Here is a 17,369-nt window from a genome sequence, read left to right on the forward strand (position 1 = left end):
AAACACGCATCAGTGGGGGAGAGAGAGATTCAGCATTCAGCACCACAGACAGCTCAGAGAGAGAAAAGGAGATGTCACATTCGTCTGACATTGATTAAAATTACATTGTTTACAAACAATGGAGTAAAACAAGCTGATATTTTGGGTTATGAAGGGGTACGACACTTGAACTAAGCTCAATTAAAAGTTACATTCTTCAAGAATCAATGGGTGTATACTATATCATTGATTTAGAAGTCTAAAAATATATGTACCAATCACAGATTTCCCCTTTAAAAGTCCTTGTTTTTATTATCAGAAAGATAGAGATACTGACAGGCTACATTACAGTAGGTGAGGGACACTCATATTCCATCACAGAGCAGGAAGTCACACTGACAGTAGCCTACACCCCGAGGTCAGATTGTGTGATGTAACAATGACTGATGTCATATGACAGATAGGATGACCCTCACACCTCACTGGCCATTGCAAGCAGTGTCAAACATACAGTATTGATAAAGAATCATAATTGTTCTGCATTGTCGAGAGAGAGAGACAGAGAGAGAGAGAGACAGAGAGAGACAGAGAGAGAGAGAGAGAGAGAGACAGAGAGAGAGAGAGAGAGAGACAGAGAGAGAGACAGAGAGAGAGAGAGACAGAGAGAGACAGAGAGAGAGAGAGAGAGACAGAGAGAGAGACAGAGACAGAGAGAGAGAGAGAGACAGAGAGAGAGAGAGAGAGCATGAGTGAGAGAGATGAGAGAACACAGGCGATTAAGAGAAGTTTCTTGAACAGTGTAAATTGTTTGGGGTTAATGCTAGTGGTGGTGGGAAGTCCTACAACAGTGTGACATATTTCCCTGGGCCTGGGGGAAACTGCAGCAGCGAGTGGGCCACTCCTCTGATTGCATCCCAAATGGCACCTTTCCTTATATAGCTCATAGGGCTCTGGTCAAAAGTAGTGCACTATGTAGGGAATAGGGTGTCATTTGGGCCACGCTCACTCAGACTGGCTCACTTGTCTCTTCAGACGCATGTTGAAGAGAAAGGAGATGGAGAGAATTCAACTCTACTGGTGTGTGTGTGTGTGTGTGTGTGTGTGTGTGTGTGTGTGTGTGTGTGTGTGTGTGTGTGTGTGTGTGTGTGTGTGTGTGTGTGTGTGTGTGTGTGTGTGTGTGTGTGTGTGTGTGTGTGTGTGTGTGTGTGTGTGTGTGTACTGTCGCTTACTGCCAGGGTTCAGCAGGTTCAGGGAAGGCTGTAGTGTGGCACTATGCACACTAGGCAGACCAGAATATATAAATACCTAGTGTATAGGGGATAGCCTGCTGTGCATTATTCAACAGCCACAGCCCATATAGCATGATAAGGCACCTCCAATGGAGACCTATACATAAATCTTTTGTATCTGTTTAAGCAACTTGTTTGCTAAATGTGAACAGCCTACCTTCCCCAATAGATGTTTTTTTTTATTGTTTATATATCATTTTCGTTGTTGGACATAAAAGACTGTAAAATCACCAGAAAATCATCAATAAAATAAAGTATTTATTAAATCTGTTCCCAAGTCTTCCCACACGCAAATAATGGGATGTGTGATCTTATCCCAATGTAATCAAGGTTTGACATTATTCTGTTTTTGTCAAATACTATATCTGTTTGGGATTCTTGTTTAATCTATTATTTCATCTCATTCATCCCAAATGTTATCTTGTTGCTATCCGAGATGAGACGAGCCAGCCCATGCTCGCCCCCTTTCTTGCATCACGCTGGTGTTCCAGACGGGCCCGCGCCTGGGAGCTGTCCCATCCTTAATGGTGCTGAACCCGCCGCGAGAAGAGAACCATCGAGTCGAATGGATTTCAAAAGCACAGAGACAACGGCCACATCAACCACTTCTCTCCGGTTTCGCTGCTCCTGTCGACCCAAAGGCATGACACCAACCGTTTTGGGGTGAATTAAAGCACTGTTATGTCGTTAAAATATGTGGATTACCCGCTTGTAAAGAGGATGCTCCGTGTGAGAGAAAATGACGGTAGGAGGTTAGGCTCTGTGGAAGCGAAGCCCAGGGCATGTTCGTGACATCCCTAAATGATCTTGTAGGCTTTTGTTGTGGGAATAGCCTCAACCTCCTCAGACAGACCGTTGAATTGACAGGCGACGAACGCAAACTACCGTGGAAACTATATTCGACTGCAGCCGAGGACATAACCTTTAAAGCATCCATCAGGATAGAGTATAGAGAAAGGACGATTTAAACAGGGCTCGCCTGGTCAACAGGGTGGGGGGTGGCGGTTATATCAAGGACCACTGGCCACATAGCGACTGTTATTACAACATGTAATGGGACATTGTTGGTAGAAGGGCCGTAAAGAAACAATGCTGTTGCATTAATGGAACCAGATAGGCTACAACACAGGATTGATAAAGGGCAACGGGAGAGTAGGCTAGATAATAAGAATGAAAAGATCGCAATAGTACAGTCTTGTTCCCAAGATTCGGTGTGTGATGCCATTGGACTGAAATGGGAAGGTGCTCAGCTATGTGCCTGCCCGTTTTCTCTCAGGTATATGAGACAGGTAAATCTATTTGTTTGATATGTAGTCAGGGTTTTCCTGTAACCCGAGCAATTACTTAGTTACAGGCATAAGCGAGCTCCAAGGCTAGTGCACGATAGGGTTATCTGACAAGGCTGAGAAATGATGTGTGGTGGTGCGCGCACACCAACTCATTCGATTTATTCCGGCTGATTCGAGTTTAGAATTCAGAGCTAAATTGAAAATAGCTGTTGAGAGAAAGAATGTCATTCAACCCAACTGGAAAATACACCACAGAGGAGACTCCTCTTTCCGATCATCCTCAACGAAATAACTGTAAGCTTTTCCTTTTCTCTTCGTGTGCTCTGCACGTTTCTGAATAGAAATCTACACCTGTATCCTCCTATAGAAACAGACACATGTTGTTGTCTCTCGGGGTGGTTGTATGGTGCTGGGGATTGTTGAGCCGGAGACCGATGCTGCTCCGCCGCCAGGGCATGTCCAAAGGCCGCTGTTGCGTTTTGTTCAGTGACCTGAAGGTTTTCTTACTCAGACCGCCGGTCCCGGCTCCGCCACCGGTGATCATCCCCATGAACGAACAATACACAGACAGCAATGGGTCCGGCATCGGCATTGATGTTGCCATCGACAACAGCAACTCTGCAGCGAGTGCACCTTCACCAGAGGCGGATGGTTATGCTACCCCTGGCCCGCCGACAGGAGAGCCTCCTTCTGCCGGGACAAACGAGCCTAAAGCGACAGAGGAATGGCAGCATGCTACGGGACAGACTGGACCCCTGGACTATGGCAGCTCCGAGGAGGACTGCTCCAAAGAGAAGTGTGAGGAGAGATTCTCCCAGAACAGTCGCACAGACAGTGGTGTTAGGACTCCCCAGTGCAGGATATGTTTCCAAGGTCCAGAACAGGTGAGTGGCCTTACAGGTAGACAAGACGATAGACATATAGGTAGACCTATAGTCAGACATTGACTGTATATGACTAATTGTTGCTAACAAGGATGTTTTTCAAAGTGTTTCAAAAACAATGGAGCTGAAAGGCTGGAAAATTCTCTCTCTCTCTCTGTCTCTCTTTCTTTCTCCCTCCCTCTCAACACTGTGCATGTTGTGGATCCCAAGCACACAGGAGCAATTATATGCTTGAGAACAGAAATAATGATTTTCTAACTTACTCACTTCCCATGGCTATGTAAAAGGTAGGAGTACTAGAATTCACAGAGCAAGCCCTGTCTTAGAAGAGATAGGAACAGAACATGACAGAGGAAGCCCTGTCTTAGACAGAAGAGACAGGAACAGAACATGACAGAGGAAGCCCTGTCTTAGACAGAAGAGACAGGAACAGAACATGACAGAGGAAGACCTGTTAGAAGAGACAGGGACAGAACATGACAGAGGAAGACCTGTCTTAGACAGAAGAGACAGGGACAGAACATGACAGAGGAAGCCCTGTCTTAGACAGAAGAGACAGGGACAGAACATGACAGAGGAAGCCCTGTCTTAGACAGAAGAGACAGGGACAGAACATGACAGAGGAAGCCCTGTCTTAGACAGAAGAGACAGGGACAGAACATGACAGAGGAAGCCCTGTCTTAGACAGAAGAGACAGGAACAGAACATGACAGAGGAAGCCCTGTCTTAGACAGAAGAGATAGGAACAGAACATGGCAGAGGAAGACCTGTTAGAACAGACAGGAACAGAACATGACAGAGGAAGACCTGTCTTAGACAGAAGAGACAGGAACAGAACATGAAGAGAAGCCCTGTTAGAACAGACAGGAACAGAACATGACAGAGGAAGCCCTGTCTTAGACAGAAGACAGGAACAGAACATGACAGAGGAAGCCCTGTTAGAACAGACAGGAACAGAACATGACAGGAAGCCCTGTCTTAGACAGAAGAGACAGGAACAGAACATGACAGAGGAAGCCCTGTTAGAACAGACAGGAACAGAACATGACAGAGGAAGCCCTGTCTTAGAAGAGACAGGAACAGAACATGACAGAGGAAGCCCTGTTAGAACAGACAGGAACAGAACATGAAGGAAGCCCTGTCTAGACAGAAGAGACAGGAACAGAACATGACAGAGGAAGCCCTGTCTTGACAGAAGAGACAGGAACAGAACATGACAGAGGAAGCCCTGTCTTAGACAGAAGAGACAGGAACAGAACATGACAGAGGAAGCCCTGTTAGAACAGACAGGAACAGAACATCAGAGGAAGCCCTGTCTTCAGACAGGAACAGAACATGACAGAGGAAGCCCTGTTAGAACAGACAGGAACAGAACATGACAGAGGAAGCCCTGTTGAGATCCTGTTAGAAGAGACAGGGACAGAACATGACAGAGGAAGCCCTGTCTTAGACAGAAGAGACAGGAACAGAACATCAGAGGAAAGAACATGACAGGGAAGCCCTGTCTTAGACAGAAGAGACAGGGACAGAACATGACAGAGGAAGCCCTGTCTTAGACAGAAGAGACAGGAACAGAACATGACAGAGGAAGCCCTGTTAGAACAGACAGGAACAGAGACAGGAAGCCCTGTCTTGAACAGAACATGACAGAGGAAGCCCTGTCTTAGACAGAAGAGACAGGAACAGAACATGACAGAGGAAGCCCTGTCTTAGACAGAAGAGACAGGAACAGAACATGACAGAGGAAGCCCTGTCTTAGACAGAAGAGACAGGAACAGAACATGACAGAGGAAGACCTGTCTTAGACAGAAGAGACAGGAACAGAACATGACAGGGAAGACCTGGGGAAGTAGTGGATTCAAGTAACACAGGGTACATCTCAATAGTCTAAAGGAGATTCCTCTCCTAAAATCTCCAGTTGCAGGTGTTTGCTTTCCACCTGTCCTGCTCTTTGATATCATCAGATGGAGCCAAGGAGAGGGAAAGGAAAGGACACTACTTTAGAATATTGAGATCCGGCCAGGGAGTGTAGCTAGGGCCACATGGCCTTGGATTACCTGACTCAGAAAAACTCCCATTTGCAAAGTATCCGGCCCACGTAGACAATTCAGTGTGAAGGTGGGTTGATGATTGAATAGGTGCTGGTGCATCAGGGCCAACATGGTGAATGTGCTGCACATACCTTTCACATCCTGATCCTCTCACCTCTAAGGAAGTCAATGGGGTTGCTCCTCCTCCTCCTGCTCCTCCTCCTCCTCCTGCTCCTCATCCTCCTGCTCCTCCTCCTCCTCCTCCTCCTCCTCCTCCTAATCCTCCTCCACCTCCTCCTCCTCCTGCTCCTCCTCCTAATCCTCCTCCTCCTCCTCCCCCTCCTCCTCCTCCTCCTCCTCCTCCTCCTCCTCCTCCTCCTCCTCCTCCTCCTCCTGCTCCTCCTCCTCCTAATCCTCCTCCTCCTCCTCCTCCTCCACCTCCTCCTCCTCCTAATCCTCCTGCTCCTCCTAATCCTCCTCCTCCTCCTAATCCTCCTCCACCTCCTAATCCTCCTCCTCCTAATCCTCCTCCTAATCCTCCTCCTCCTAATCCTCCTCCTCCCCTCCTCCTCCTCCTCCTCCTCCTGCTCCTCCTCCTCCTCTTCCTGCTCCTCCTCCTCCTCCTAATCCTCCTGCTCCTCCTCCTCCTCCCCCTCCTGCTCCTCCTCCTTTAATTTGTGGCCTAGTCCTGTGCATCAACTAGCCCAGGGGTATTCAACCCAGGGTCCGTGGTTCTGCAGGGGTCCGTGAAAATGTATATTTTTTAAAAGGGGATTTACATTTTTAGCTATTTAATAGTTGTTATGAATATCGCTAACAACAACAAGATAAACACCTTTTGAATTACATACCTACAGTAGAAAAGATGAGCATATAATATAATGATGTCAAATTTATTTCTCAACTCATAATATTGAGCAAATGACATTCACTGAAGTATCAACCAATGGTCGCGCTCCCCTGCTCAGACTTTGCATGCATCAACCAATGGCTGCGTGCCACGTTATCAACAGTGCTGTAGGGCACATGTTGCTGTAACATATGATGCGATTAGCTGATAGTTAAATATCTATCCAGGCGTTGTTAGAGCCGACATGCGTCAGCAACGCCTGGGCTGAGCAGCGCGGACATAAGCTTTGAAAAAGCACCGCGGCTGCCGCTGGCTGCTGGTAAGCTTTCTTGACAGATTTTGGCCAACACATGGCTCACCTCTGTTTAACCAGCGAAACAGCTGCTATTAGCTATTCGTGTTTGGAGTGACCTGCCTAGCTAATAGGTAGAGTTCCACTTCCTGTTATAATGTGGGAGGTCAAAATCATATAAAACCATCTACCAAATCTATTCATTTCAAAATGTTGATGACTGAACCTTGTCATTCACCTGATGATAAGACAAGTCGTGAACATATATATCTTTTGCAAACATATGATGGGGGTGCTGGTTCACTGGTTTGCCTGAGCGGGGATCCATGGTTCACCGGTTTGCCTGGGCGGGGATCCATGGTTCACTGGTTTGCCTGGGCGGGGATCCATGGTTCACCGGTTTGCCTGGGCGGGGATCCATGGTTCACCGGTTTGCCTGGGCGGGGATCCATGGTTCACCGGTTTGCCTGGGGGGGTCCATGGTTCACCGGTTTGCCTGGGGGGATCCATGGTTCACCGGTTCGCCTGGGCGGGGATCCATGGTTCACCGGTGTGCCTGGGTGGGGGTCCCTGGTTCACCGGTTTGCCTGGGCGGGGTCCATGGTTCACCGGTTTGCCTGGGCGGAGGTCCATGGTTCACCGGTTTGCCTGGGTGGGGGTTCCTGGGTCGCCGGTTTGCCTGGGCGGTGGTCCCTGGGTCGCCGGTTTGCCTGGGCGGTGGTCTCTGGGTCGCCAGTTTGCCTGGGCGGGGGTCCTTGCATAAAAAAAAGTTGAAGACCCCTGAATTTGCCCCATCTTCACCCAGTCTCTCAGTGATGAAGACATCCTCATGGTCTGTCCCTGTGTTGACATTTAGGGAGACACTAGTCTAGTGTCTGATGATGCCCGTTGGAGAACATTACAGAGCATCTCTCTCTCTCTCTGCTCTAAATGACATCACATTATAGAACACTACTGCCTGGAGTGGTAGTTGCAGTCAGCCTGTCTCTGGGTGGCAGGCTGCTGAAAGCTTTTTGGCGCTGAGGATAAATTATTATGTGTCCCAAATGGCACCCTAGTTGCTATCTAGTGCACTACTTTAGACCAGGGCCCATAAGGTGGCCCCTAGGGTGCCATTTGAGCTGCATCCTCAGTATAAAGAGTGTGTTAAAGCTTTGGCTCAGTCTGGGAGCAGGAGGAGGAAATAAAACACATTCAGGAGAACCAGTGATGCTGTCTGTCAATCTGAAAGGTCTCCTATTCATTCATATTCTCTCCTCCCCCTCTCCCCCCTCTCTCTCCTCCCGACCTCTCTCTCCTCCCCTCCTCCTCTCTCTCCTCCCTCCTCCTCTCTCTCCTCCCTCCTCTCTCTCCCTCCCTCCTCTCTCCTCCCTCCTCCTCCCTCCCTCTCTCCTCTCTCCTCCCTCCTCTCTCCCTCCTCCCTCTCTCTCTCTCCTCCTCTCTCTCTCTCCCTCCCTCTCTCTCTCCTCCCTCCCTCTCTCTCTCTCTTCCCTCCTCTCTCTCTCCTCCCTCCTCTCTCTCTCCTCCCTCCTCCTCTCCCCCCCCCTCCCTCCCTCTCCCCCTCTCTCTCCTCCCTCTCTCTCTCTCCTCCCTCCTCTCTCTCTCTCTCCTCCTCTCTCTCTCTCTCTCTCCTCCCCCTCCCCTCTCCTCCCTCCTCTCTCTCCCCCTCTCTCCTCCCCCCTCTCTCTCCCCCCTCTCTCTCTCTCTCTCTCTCCTCCCGACCTCTCTCTCTCCTCCCCTCTCTCTCTCCTCCCGACCTCTCTCTCTCCTCCCGACCTCTCTCTCTCCTCCCCCTCTCTCTCCTCTCGACCTCCTCCCGACCTCTCTCTCTCCTCCCCCCTCTCTCTCTCCTCCCTCCTCTCTCTCCTCCACCCCTTCTCTCTCCTCCCTCCTCTCTCTCTCCTCCCCCTCTCTCTCTCCTCCCCCCCTCTCTCTCTCTCCCTCCTCCCCTCTCTCTCCTCCACCCCTTCTCTCTCCTCCCTCCCTCTCTCTCTCCTCCTCCCTCCTCTCCCTCTCCTCCTCCCTCCTCTCCTCTCTCTCCCTCCCTCTCTCCTCCCCCCTCTCTCTCCTCTCTCTCTCTCTCTCTCCCCGACCTCCTCTCTCTCTCCTCCCGACCCCCCTCCCTCTCTCTCCCCACCCCTCTCTCTCTCCTCCCCCTCTCTCCTCTCTCTCCCCCTCTCTCTCCTCCCGACCGCTCCTCTCCTCCCCCCTCCTCTCCCTCCTCCACCCTCTCTCTCCTCCTCCCTCTCTCTCTCTCCTCCCTCCCCCTCTTCTCCCCCTCTCTCTCTCTCCCCCCTCTCTCCTCTCTCTCTCCCCCCTCTCTCTCCTCCCCTCTCTCTCTCCCTCTCTCCCCCATCCCCTCCTCCCCCTCTCTCACTCAGCCTAGTCTAATATGTTATTGAATGTAAACCCTGTTTCAGACACTTGTTGAACCTACTCTGCTAGTCTGATTCCTGTCACAGACAGTACAGGACAGTTGGTTCCCCGGGCGGTTTAGGTTGAATTAGGTTGGATAACCAACGTACCAGTTCAGACCTCTTTTCATCTCACATTGTTGTAGCCTAACTACCAGACAACAGGCTGCACTGGGTACACATACATTTATCTGCCAGCCAGGGCCAGCTTTTCTATGTCTTTATTGTGTAGTATCCACCTGTTTGTATTACATAGATAGTGTGAAATTGAGTCTAGATAATTGCCTGTCTTTCTCTGAAGAAAGGAACAGGAGAGATGTCATTATAGATGTTTGGCTTTAGAAAAGTGCTCTTCTGGGTGTTTGTGTTAACAACTGAAACATGAAAGCAAGAGAATGACCTTCTTGAAAGGCTGCTTCCACCCTCTCTGTGTTTCTCTGTGTGTCTCTCTGTGTCTCTTTGTCTCTCTGTGTGTCTCTGTGTCTCCCTCTGTCTCTCTGTCTTTCTCTGTGTCTCTCTGTGTCTCTCTGTGTCTCTCTGTGTCTCTCTGTGTCTCTCTGTGTCTCTCTCTCTGCGTATCTCTGTGTCTCGCTCTGTGTCTCTCTCTCTCTGTCTCTCTCTGTGTCTCGCTCTGTGTCTCTCTCTCTCTGTGTCTCTCTGTGTCTCGCTCTGTGTCTCTCTCTCTGCGTATCTCTCTCTGTGTGTCTCTGTGTGTCTCTCTGTCTCGCTCTCTGTGTCTCTCTCTGTGTCTCTCTCTGTGTCTCTCTCTCTGTGTCTCTCTCTCTCTGTCTCTCTCTCTGTGTCTCTCTCTGTGTCTCTCTCTGTGTCTCGCTCTGTGTCTCTCTCTGTGTCTCTCTCTATGTCTCTCTCTCTGTGTCTCTCGCTATGTCTCTCTCGCTGTGTCTCTCTCTCTGTGTGTCTCTGTGTGTCTCTCTATGTCTCTCTCTATGTGTGTCTCTCTGTGTCTCTCGCTATGTCTCTCTCGCTGTGTCTCTCTCTCTGTGTGTCTCTGTGTGTCTCTCTCTCTGTCTCTCTCTCTGCATATCTCTCTCTGTGTGTCTGTGTGTCTCTCTCTCTGCATATCTCTCTCTGTGTCTCTGTGTGTCTCTCTCTGTGTCTCGCTCTGTGTCTCTCTCTCCCTGTGTCTCTCTCTGTGTCTCTCTCCGTGTGTCTGTATCTCTCTCTAATAAAAGAGGTTGCATGGTCCATAGGAAAAACAACATTTGAGCCTGGATATGGTATGCCTGGCAGATTTAAGACTACCCACCATCACTACTGACCCTTTAAATAGTTGATCCTGCTTCTTATTAGAGAAGATCCTGGTAAAGGATTCATCTGACCAGAGAGGATTTGGCCTGGTCATGATAACCATGGTAACTGTGAGATGTCTGGAACCAGAGAGGATGTGGCCTGGTCATGATAACCATGGTAACTGTGAGATGTCTGGAACCAGAGAGGATTTGGCCTGGTCATGATATCATGGTAACTGTGAGATGTCTGGAACCAGAGAGGATGTGGCCTTGTCATGATAACCATGGTAACTGTGAGATGTCTGGAACCAGAGAGGATTTGGCCTGGTCATGATAACCATGGTAACTGTGAGATGTCTGGAACCAGAGAGGATGTGGCCTGGTCATGATAATCATGGTAACTGTGAGATGTCTGGAACCAGAGAGGATGTGGCCTGGTCATGATAACCATGGTAGCTGTGAGATGTCTGGAACCAGAGAGGATGTGGCCTGGTCATGATAACCATGGTAGCTGTGAGATGTCTGGAACCAGAGAGGATGTGGCCTGGTCATGATAACCATGGTAACTGTGAGATGTCTGGAACCAGAGAGGATGTGGCCTGGTCATGATAACCATGGTAACTGAGATGTCTGGAACCAGAGAGGATGTGGCCTGGTCATGATAACCATGGTAACTGTGAGATGTCTGGAACCAGAGAGGATGTGGCCTGGTCATGACAACCATGGTAACTGTGAGATGTCTGGAACCAGAGAGGATGTGGCCTGGTCATGACAACCATGGTAACTGTGAGATGTCTGGAACCAGAGAGGATGTGGCCTGGTCATGATAACCATGGTAGCTGTGAGATGTCTAGAACCAGAGAGGATGTGGCCTGGTCATGATAACCATGGTAGCTGTGAGATGTCTGGAACCAGAGAGGATGTGGCCTGGTCATGATAACCATGGTAGCTGTGAGATGTCTGGAACCAGAGAGGATGTGGCCTGGTCATGATAACCATGGTAACTGTGAGATGTCTGGAACCAGAGAGGATGTGGCCTGGTCATGATAACCATGGTAACTGTGAGATGTCTGGAACCAGAGAGGATGTGGCCTGGTCATGACAACCATGGTAACTGTGAGATGTCTGGAACCAGAGAGGATGTGGCCTGGTCATGACAACCATGGTAACTGTGAGATGTCTGGAACCAGAGAGGATGTGGCCTGGTCATGATAACCATGGTAGCTGTGAGATGTCTAGAACCAGAGAGGATGTGGCCTGGTCATGATAACCATGGTAGCTGTGAGATGTCTGGAACCAGAGAGGATGTGGCCTGGTCATGATAACCATGGTAACTGTGAGATGTCTGGAACCAGAGAGGATGTGGCCTGGTCATGATAACCATGGTAACTGTGAGATGTCTGGAACCAGAGAGGATGTGGCCTGGTCATGACAACCATGGTAACTGTGAGATGTCTGGAACCAGAGAGGATGTGGCCTGGTCATGACAACCATGGTAACTGTGAGATGTCTGGAACCAGAGAGGATGTGGCCTGGTCATGATAACCATGGTAGCTGTGAGATGTCTAGAACCAGAGAGGATGTGGCCTGGTCATGATAACCATGGTAGCTGTGAGATGTCTGGAACCAGAGAGGATGTGGCCTGGTCATGATAACCATGGTAACTGTGAGATGTCTGGAACCAGAGAGGATGTGGCCTGGTCATGATAACCATGGTAACTGTGAGATGTCTGGAACCAGAGAGGATGTGGCCTGGTCATGACAACCATGGTAACTGTGAGATGTCTGGAACCAGAGAGGATGTGGCCTGGTCATGATAACCATGGTAGCTGTGAGATGTCTAGAACCAGAGAGGATGTGGCCTGGTCATGATAACCATGGTAGCTGTGAGATGTCTGGAACCAGAGAGGATGTGGCCTGGTCATGATAACCATGGTAACTGTGAGATGTCTGGAACCAGAGAGGATGTGGCCTGGTCATGATAACCATGGTAACTGTGAGATGTCTGGAACCAGAGAGGATGTGGCCTGGTCATGATAACCATGGTAACTGTGAGATGTCTGGAACCAGAGAGGATGTGGCCTGGTCATGATAACCATGGTAACTGTGAGATGTCTGGAACCAGAGAGGATGTGGCCTGGTCATGATAACCATGGTAGCTGTGAGATGTCTGGAACCAGAATAAATACATTATATTGGTAATACTGATGATAAAAATACGCTTTTTAATGAGTGTCACACACCAACGTGTCATCTCACTCTCTCTCACTTTCTCTCACTGAGCTGATAAATCTCTATCACTCTCTCTGAGAGGATTATAAATGACAAGTTCACGGTAGAACGCACTGATGTGAGAATCACACACGCTCACACACACACGCTCACACACACGCTCACACACACACGCTCACACACACACGCTCACACACACGCTCACACACACGCACTACACACACAAACTTTCACACATAACAAGATAAGAGCGTTAAGGATTCATCTCTGAGGAGGTCTCTGTTCAAACAGATTACATGAGCTTTGGGAGGTAAGAAAGCAGAAACCACAGCCCTGTCTATCTGTCTGGAGGAAACACGCTGTAGAATCCACACTGTGACAGATACAGAGTCAGTGGGGACATGTAGGTGCAGAACTGAAGGGCGCGTTACTGGTATCTCTAGAGACAAGGCTCCAGATCAACCGTTCTCCAGAGCTGTAGGTGCAGAACTGAAGGGCACGTTACTGGTATCTCTAGAGACAAGGCTCCAGATCGACCGTTCTCCAGAGCTGTGGGTGTAGAACTGAAGGGCACGTTACTGGTATCTCTAGAGACAAGGCTCCAGATCGACCGTTCTCCAGAGCTGTGGGTGTAGAACTGAAGGGCACGTTACTGGTATCTCTAGAGACAAGGCTCCAGATCAACCGTTCTCCAGAGCTGTGGGTGTAGAACTGAAGGGCGCGTTACTGGTATCTCTAGAGACAAGGCTCCAGATCAACCGTTCTCCAGAGCTGTGGGTGTAGAACTGAAGGGCACGTTACTGGTATCTCTAGAGACAAGGCTCCAGATCAACCGTTCTCCAGAGCTGTGGTGCACAGGACATGTAGAGATAACGTGGCTCCGTCCAAAATGGCTCCCTATTCCCTACATTTTTCACTACTCCTGCTCTGGCTAAAAGTGATGCACTATATAGAGAATATGGTGCCAGATTAACCCTGTGGCAGCGCCAATTATGTATATAAACCCTGCATTACTGATGCTGCGTATTGGCCAATGAGAGGCTTTGAAGCCATGTGTCGGCCATATTGGTGCTCCCCAGTAGGAACACACGTCCATAAGAATGAATGGAATTCTACACTATTTCAATGGAATGTTTCAAGGACAAAATGACATGTATATAAGTATTTGTTGTTTTAGTGTGGACAGTAACATTAGTCATGTTACAAATATATACTTTAAGGAAACGTTTTGATATATGATATGTTTATCTCACATAATATCATTTAAAAGTCTGCAATAAGGCTGTAGTAGAATAAACATGGCTAAAACTAATGTAGACATTAATACATGCATTTCTTTAGATTCCAAAATATTTTTGACACCTGTGTCAGAGTGTCAAGATGGAGGGGCGATGGCTTCAATGCAGCGCCCCCTGTCAGTCATCCAACGTGTATGTAAATCATTGGTCAGCATCCTGGCCGACACTCAGCTGGCTCACTGTTAGACAAACCAATAGCAGCATTTTCCTTTGTGTCCCACAGGGGGAGCTGCTGAGCCCGTGTCGCTGCAGTGGGTCTGTCCGCTGCACCCATGAGCCCTGCCTCATCAAGTGGATCAGTGAGAGGGGCTCCTGGAGCTGTGAGCTCTGCTACTACAAGTACCACGTGGTAGCCATCAGCACCAATAACCCGCTCCAGGTAGGGACAGCTGAGATGGGACTCGCCAGCTCTTGGACTTGAGTCAGGGGGGAGGGTTTTAGGGGATGAAGAGGAGAGCTCTAATTGGGTATATATCACACAGCACTGCAGAGAGAGAGAGGGTTAATACTAGTGTATAGTGTGTATGAATAGTATGGGATGATGATGATGTACTCTCTTTTCCTCCCTCTCCCCCGCCCTCCTTCTCTCCCCTCCCTCCTTCTCCCCCCTTCTCTCCCCCTCTCCTTCCTTCCTTCTCTCCCTCCCTCCTCCTCTCCCCCTCCCTCCTCCTCCCTCTCCCCCTCCCTCCTCCTCCCTCTCCCCCCCTCCCTCCCTCCGCCTCCGCCTCCCCTCCCTCCTCCTCCCCCTCCCCCTCCCTCCTCCTCCCCCTCCCTCCTCTCCCTCTCCCCCTCCCTCTCCTTCTCTCCCCCTCCCCTCCCTCTCCCCTCCCTCCTTCTCTCCCCTCCCTCCTTCTCTCCTTCTCTCCCCCTCTCCCCCTCCCCTTCCTTCTCTCCCTCCCTCCTTGCTTCCTTCTCTCCCCCTGCCTTCCTTCTCTCCCCCCCTCCCCCTCCCTCCTCCTCCCTCTCCCCCTCCCTCTCCTTCTCTCCCCTCCCTCCTTCTCTCCTTCTCTCCCCTTCTCTCCCCCTCCCCTTCCTTCCTTCTCTCCCTCCCTCCTTGCTTCCTTCTCTCCCCCTGCCTTCCTTCTCTCCCCCTCCCCCCCCCTCCCCCTCCTCCCTCTCCCCCTCCTCCCTCCTCCTCCCTCTCCCCCTCCCTCCTCCTCCATCTCCCCCTTCCTCCTCCCTCTCCCCCTCTCCCCCTTCCTCCTCCCTCTCCCTCCTCCTCCTCCCTCTCCCTCCTCCTCCTCCCTCTCCCCCTTCCTCTCCCCCTCCTCCTCCTCCCCTCCTCCTCTCCCTCTCCCCCTCCTCCCTCTCCCCCTCCCTCCTCCTCCCTCTCCCCCTTCCTCCTCCCCTCCCCCTCTCCCCCTTCCTCCTCCCTCTCCCTCCTCCTCCCTCTCCCTCCTCCTCCCTCCCCCTCCTCCCTCCTCCTCCCTCCCCCCCCTCCCTCCTCCTCCCTCTCCCCCTCCCTCCTCCTCCCTCTCCCCCTCCTCCCTCCTCCTCCCTCTCCCCCCTTCTCCTCCCTCTCCCCCTCCTCCTCCCTCTCCCTCGTCCTCCTCCTCCTCCCTCTCCCCCTTCCTCCTCCTCCCCTCTCCCTCATCCTCCCTCTCCCCCTTCCTCATCCTCCCCTCCCTCTTCCTCCTCCTCCCCTCCCCCTCCTCCCTCTCCCCCTCCTCCTCCCTCTCCCCCTCCTCCCTCCTCCTCCTCCCCTCCCCCTTCCTCCTCCCTCTCCCCCTCTCCCCCTTCCTCCTCCTCTTCCTCCTCCTCTCCTCCCTCTCCCCCTTCCTCCTCCTCCTCCCTCTCCCTCCTCTCCCCCCTTCCTCCTCCTCCTCCCTCTCCCCCTTCCTCCTCCTCCTCCCTCTCCCTCATCCTCCCTCTCCCCCTTCCTCCTCCTCCCTCTCCCCTCCCTCCTCCTCCCTCTCCCCCTTCTCTCCCCCAGTGGCAGGCCATCTCTCTGACAGTGATAGAGAAGGTCCAGATAGCAGCGGCCGTGCTGGGCAGCCTGTTCCTCATGTCCTCTATCTCCTGGCTGGTGTGGTCCTCCCTCAGCCCCTCGGCCAAGTGGCAGCGCCAGGACCTGCTCTTCCAGATCTGCTACGCCATGTACGGATTCATGGACCTCGTCTGCATCGGTGAGGCCGGCACACAGAGGAACTCCTCCTCCTCCTCTTCCTCTTCTTCCTTGGTTGATTTATTGGGGGGAAAAGATAGACAACCCAGGGGATTCTACTTGTTTGCAACGTGGTCCCCTATGGAATACACCTCCCTCCTCTCCTCTTCCTTCATTCACTCTTCTCCAATCAGGACACTTGAGGTGGGACATATGACTCCCCAGACAGAGCTCTGGAGGACTCACTGTGTGATTAACCAACACTACCAACATGTTGGATTCAGGATGTATTCATGTGTAACTGACAACCTCCCCCTCTTCTTCTCTCTCGTTCAAGCGCTGATCGTCCATGAAGGCCCCTCAGTGTTCCGGATCTTTAACCGCTGGCAGGCAGTGAACCAGCAGTGGAAGGTGCTCAACTACGACAAGATCAGAGACACTGAGGACCACCAGAGATCCAGGCTCATGCCCAGGCACCTGGCCCTGCCCAACCCCAGGACGAGTGCTCCTCCCGGGGCAGAGCCGGGGGATGACATGGTCTCCCCCTCCACCTCCTCACTCATGGCCGCGGTGGCCGCCTCCGCGCCTGGCTACACCGTGGCCACAGCTGCAACCGCCAGCCTGACGACAGTGACGACGCAGGACTCAATGTCGGAGCAGGGGCCACCATCCCTGCCAGACCACCACTGTGCGTACAACATCCTCCACCTGCTCACCCAGCACCTCTGGACAACGCAGCAGGAGCCCCGCCCCACTCAAGTCCATCCCCAGCCTCCGCAGCCCAGCAACAGCAGCCGGGAGCTGGTCATGAGAGTCACTACGGTCTGAGGCTTCAACTGAGGCCTAACTTTGTTATGTTACAACAACCGACATAAGAGAGAGAGGGGTGTGTGGCCTCGTTTTGGAGTTTGAATGGAGGACTGGGAGACATTGCTGCTGCTTCACAGAGATTTGGGTGAGGGGGAGTGTGGGTGAGGGGTAGAGTGTGGGTGAGAGGTAGAGTGTGGGTGAGGGGTAGAGTATGGGTGAGGAGTAGAGTATGAGTGAGGGGGGGACGATGGACAGGGGGTGAGGATGGAGAGGTGGAGGGCAAGAGAGGGAGAGATTTGCCAGTTTCCTGTGTTTTGACAGCCTTGATGTAATAAAACGAGATTTCCAGAACTGTGTGTGGTGGTCTGATGTAGCAGGAAGGATGTGTGAGGCAGAGCCATTTCTCTCTATATATATATAGGACTCTGCTTAGAGGGAGCTGTGATAGATGGCACTGATCTGATGTGATCTACTATGTAGCCTGGAGCATCACTCCTGTCAGGAAGCTGCAGTCCTCACAGTCAGGATAAATAGACCTTTCTAATTACTATGATGACAGACAGGAGCACAGTTCAGAACAGTGACAGTCCTTAACACCAATACCTTCTTACATTAGCTGTTCACAATGACAATTCTGTCTGCATCCCA

General features: G+C 51.2%; 1 protein-coding gene across 1 annotated transcript; it reads left to right on the forward strand.

Annotated features, from left to right (window-relative positions):
- Positions 1-1,779: 1,779 nt before the first annotated feature.
- On the forward strand, positions 1,780-17,369 carry march4l (membrane-associated ring finger (C3HC4) 4, like). The gene is made up of 4 exons (XM_042314902.1): positions 1,780-3,441; positions 14,031-14,186; positions 15,741-15,933; positions 16,249-17,369. The coding sequence occupies exons 1-4, from the start codon at positions 2,935-2,937 to the stop codon at positions 16,737-16,739; spliced, it is 1,347 nt and encodes a 448-aa protein (XP_042170836.1). The 5' UTR covers positions 1,780-2,934; the 3' UTR covers positions 16,740-17,369.

This window comes from Oncorhynchus tshawytscha, unplaced genomic scaffold (assembly GCF_018296145.1).
Source record: "Oncorhynchus tshawytscha isolate Ot180627B unplaced genomic scaffold, Otsh_v2.0 Un_contig_7957_pilon_pilon, whole genome shotgun sequence".
NCBI lineage: Eukaryota > Metazoa > Chordata > Actinopteri > Salmoniformes > Salmonidae > Oncorhynchus > Oncorhynchus tshawytscha.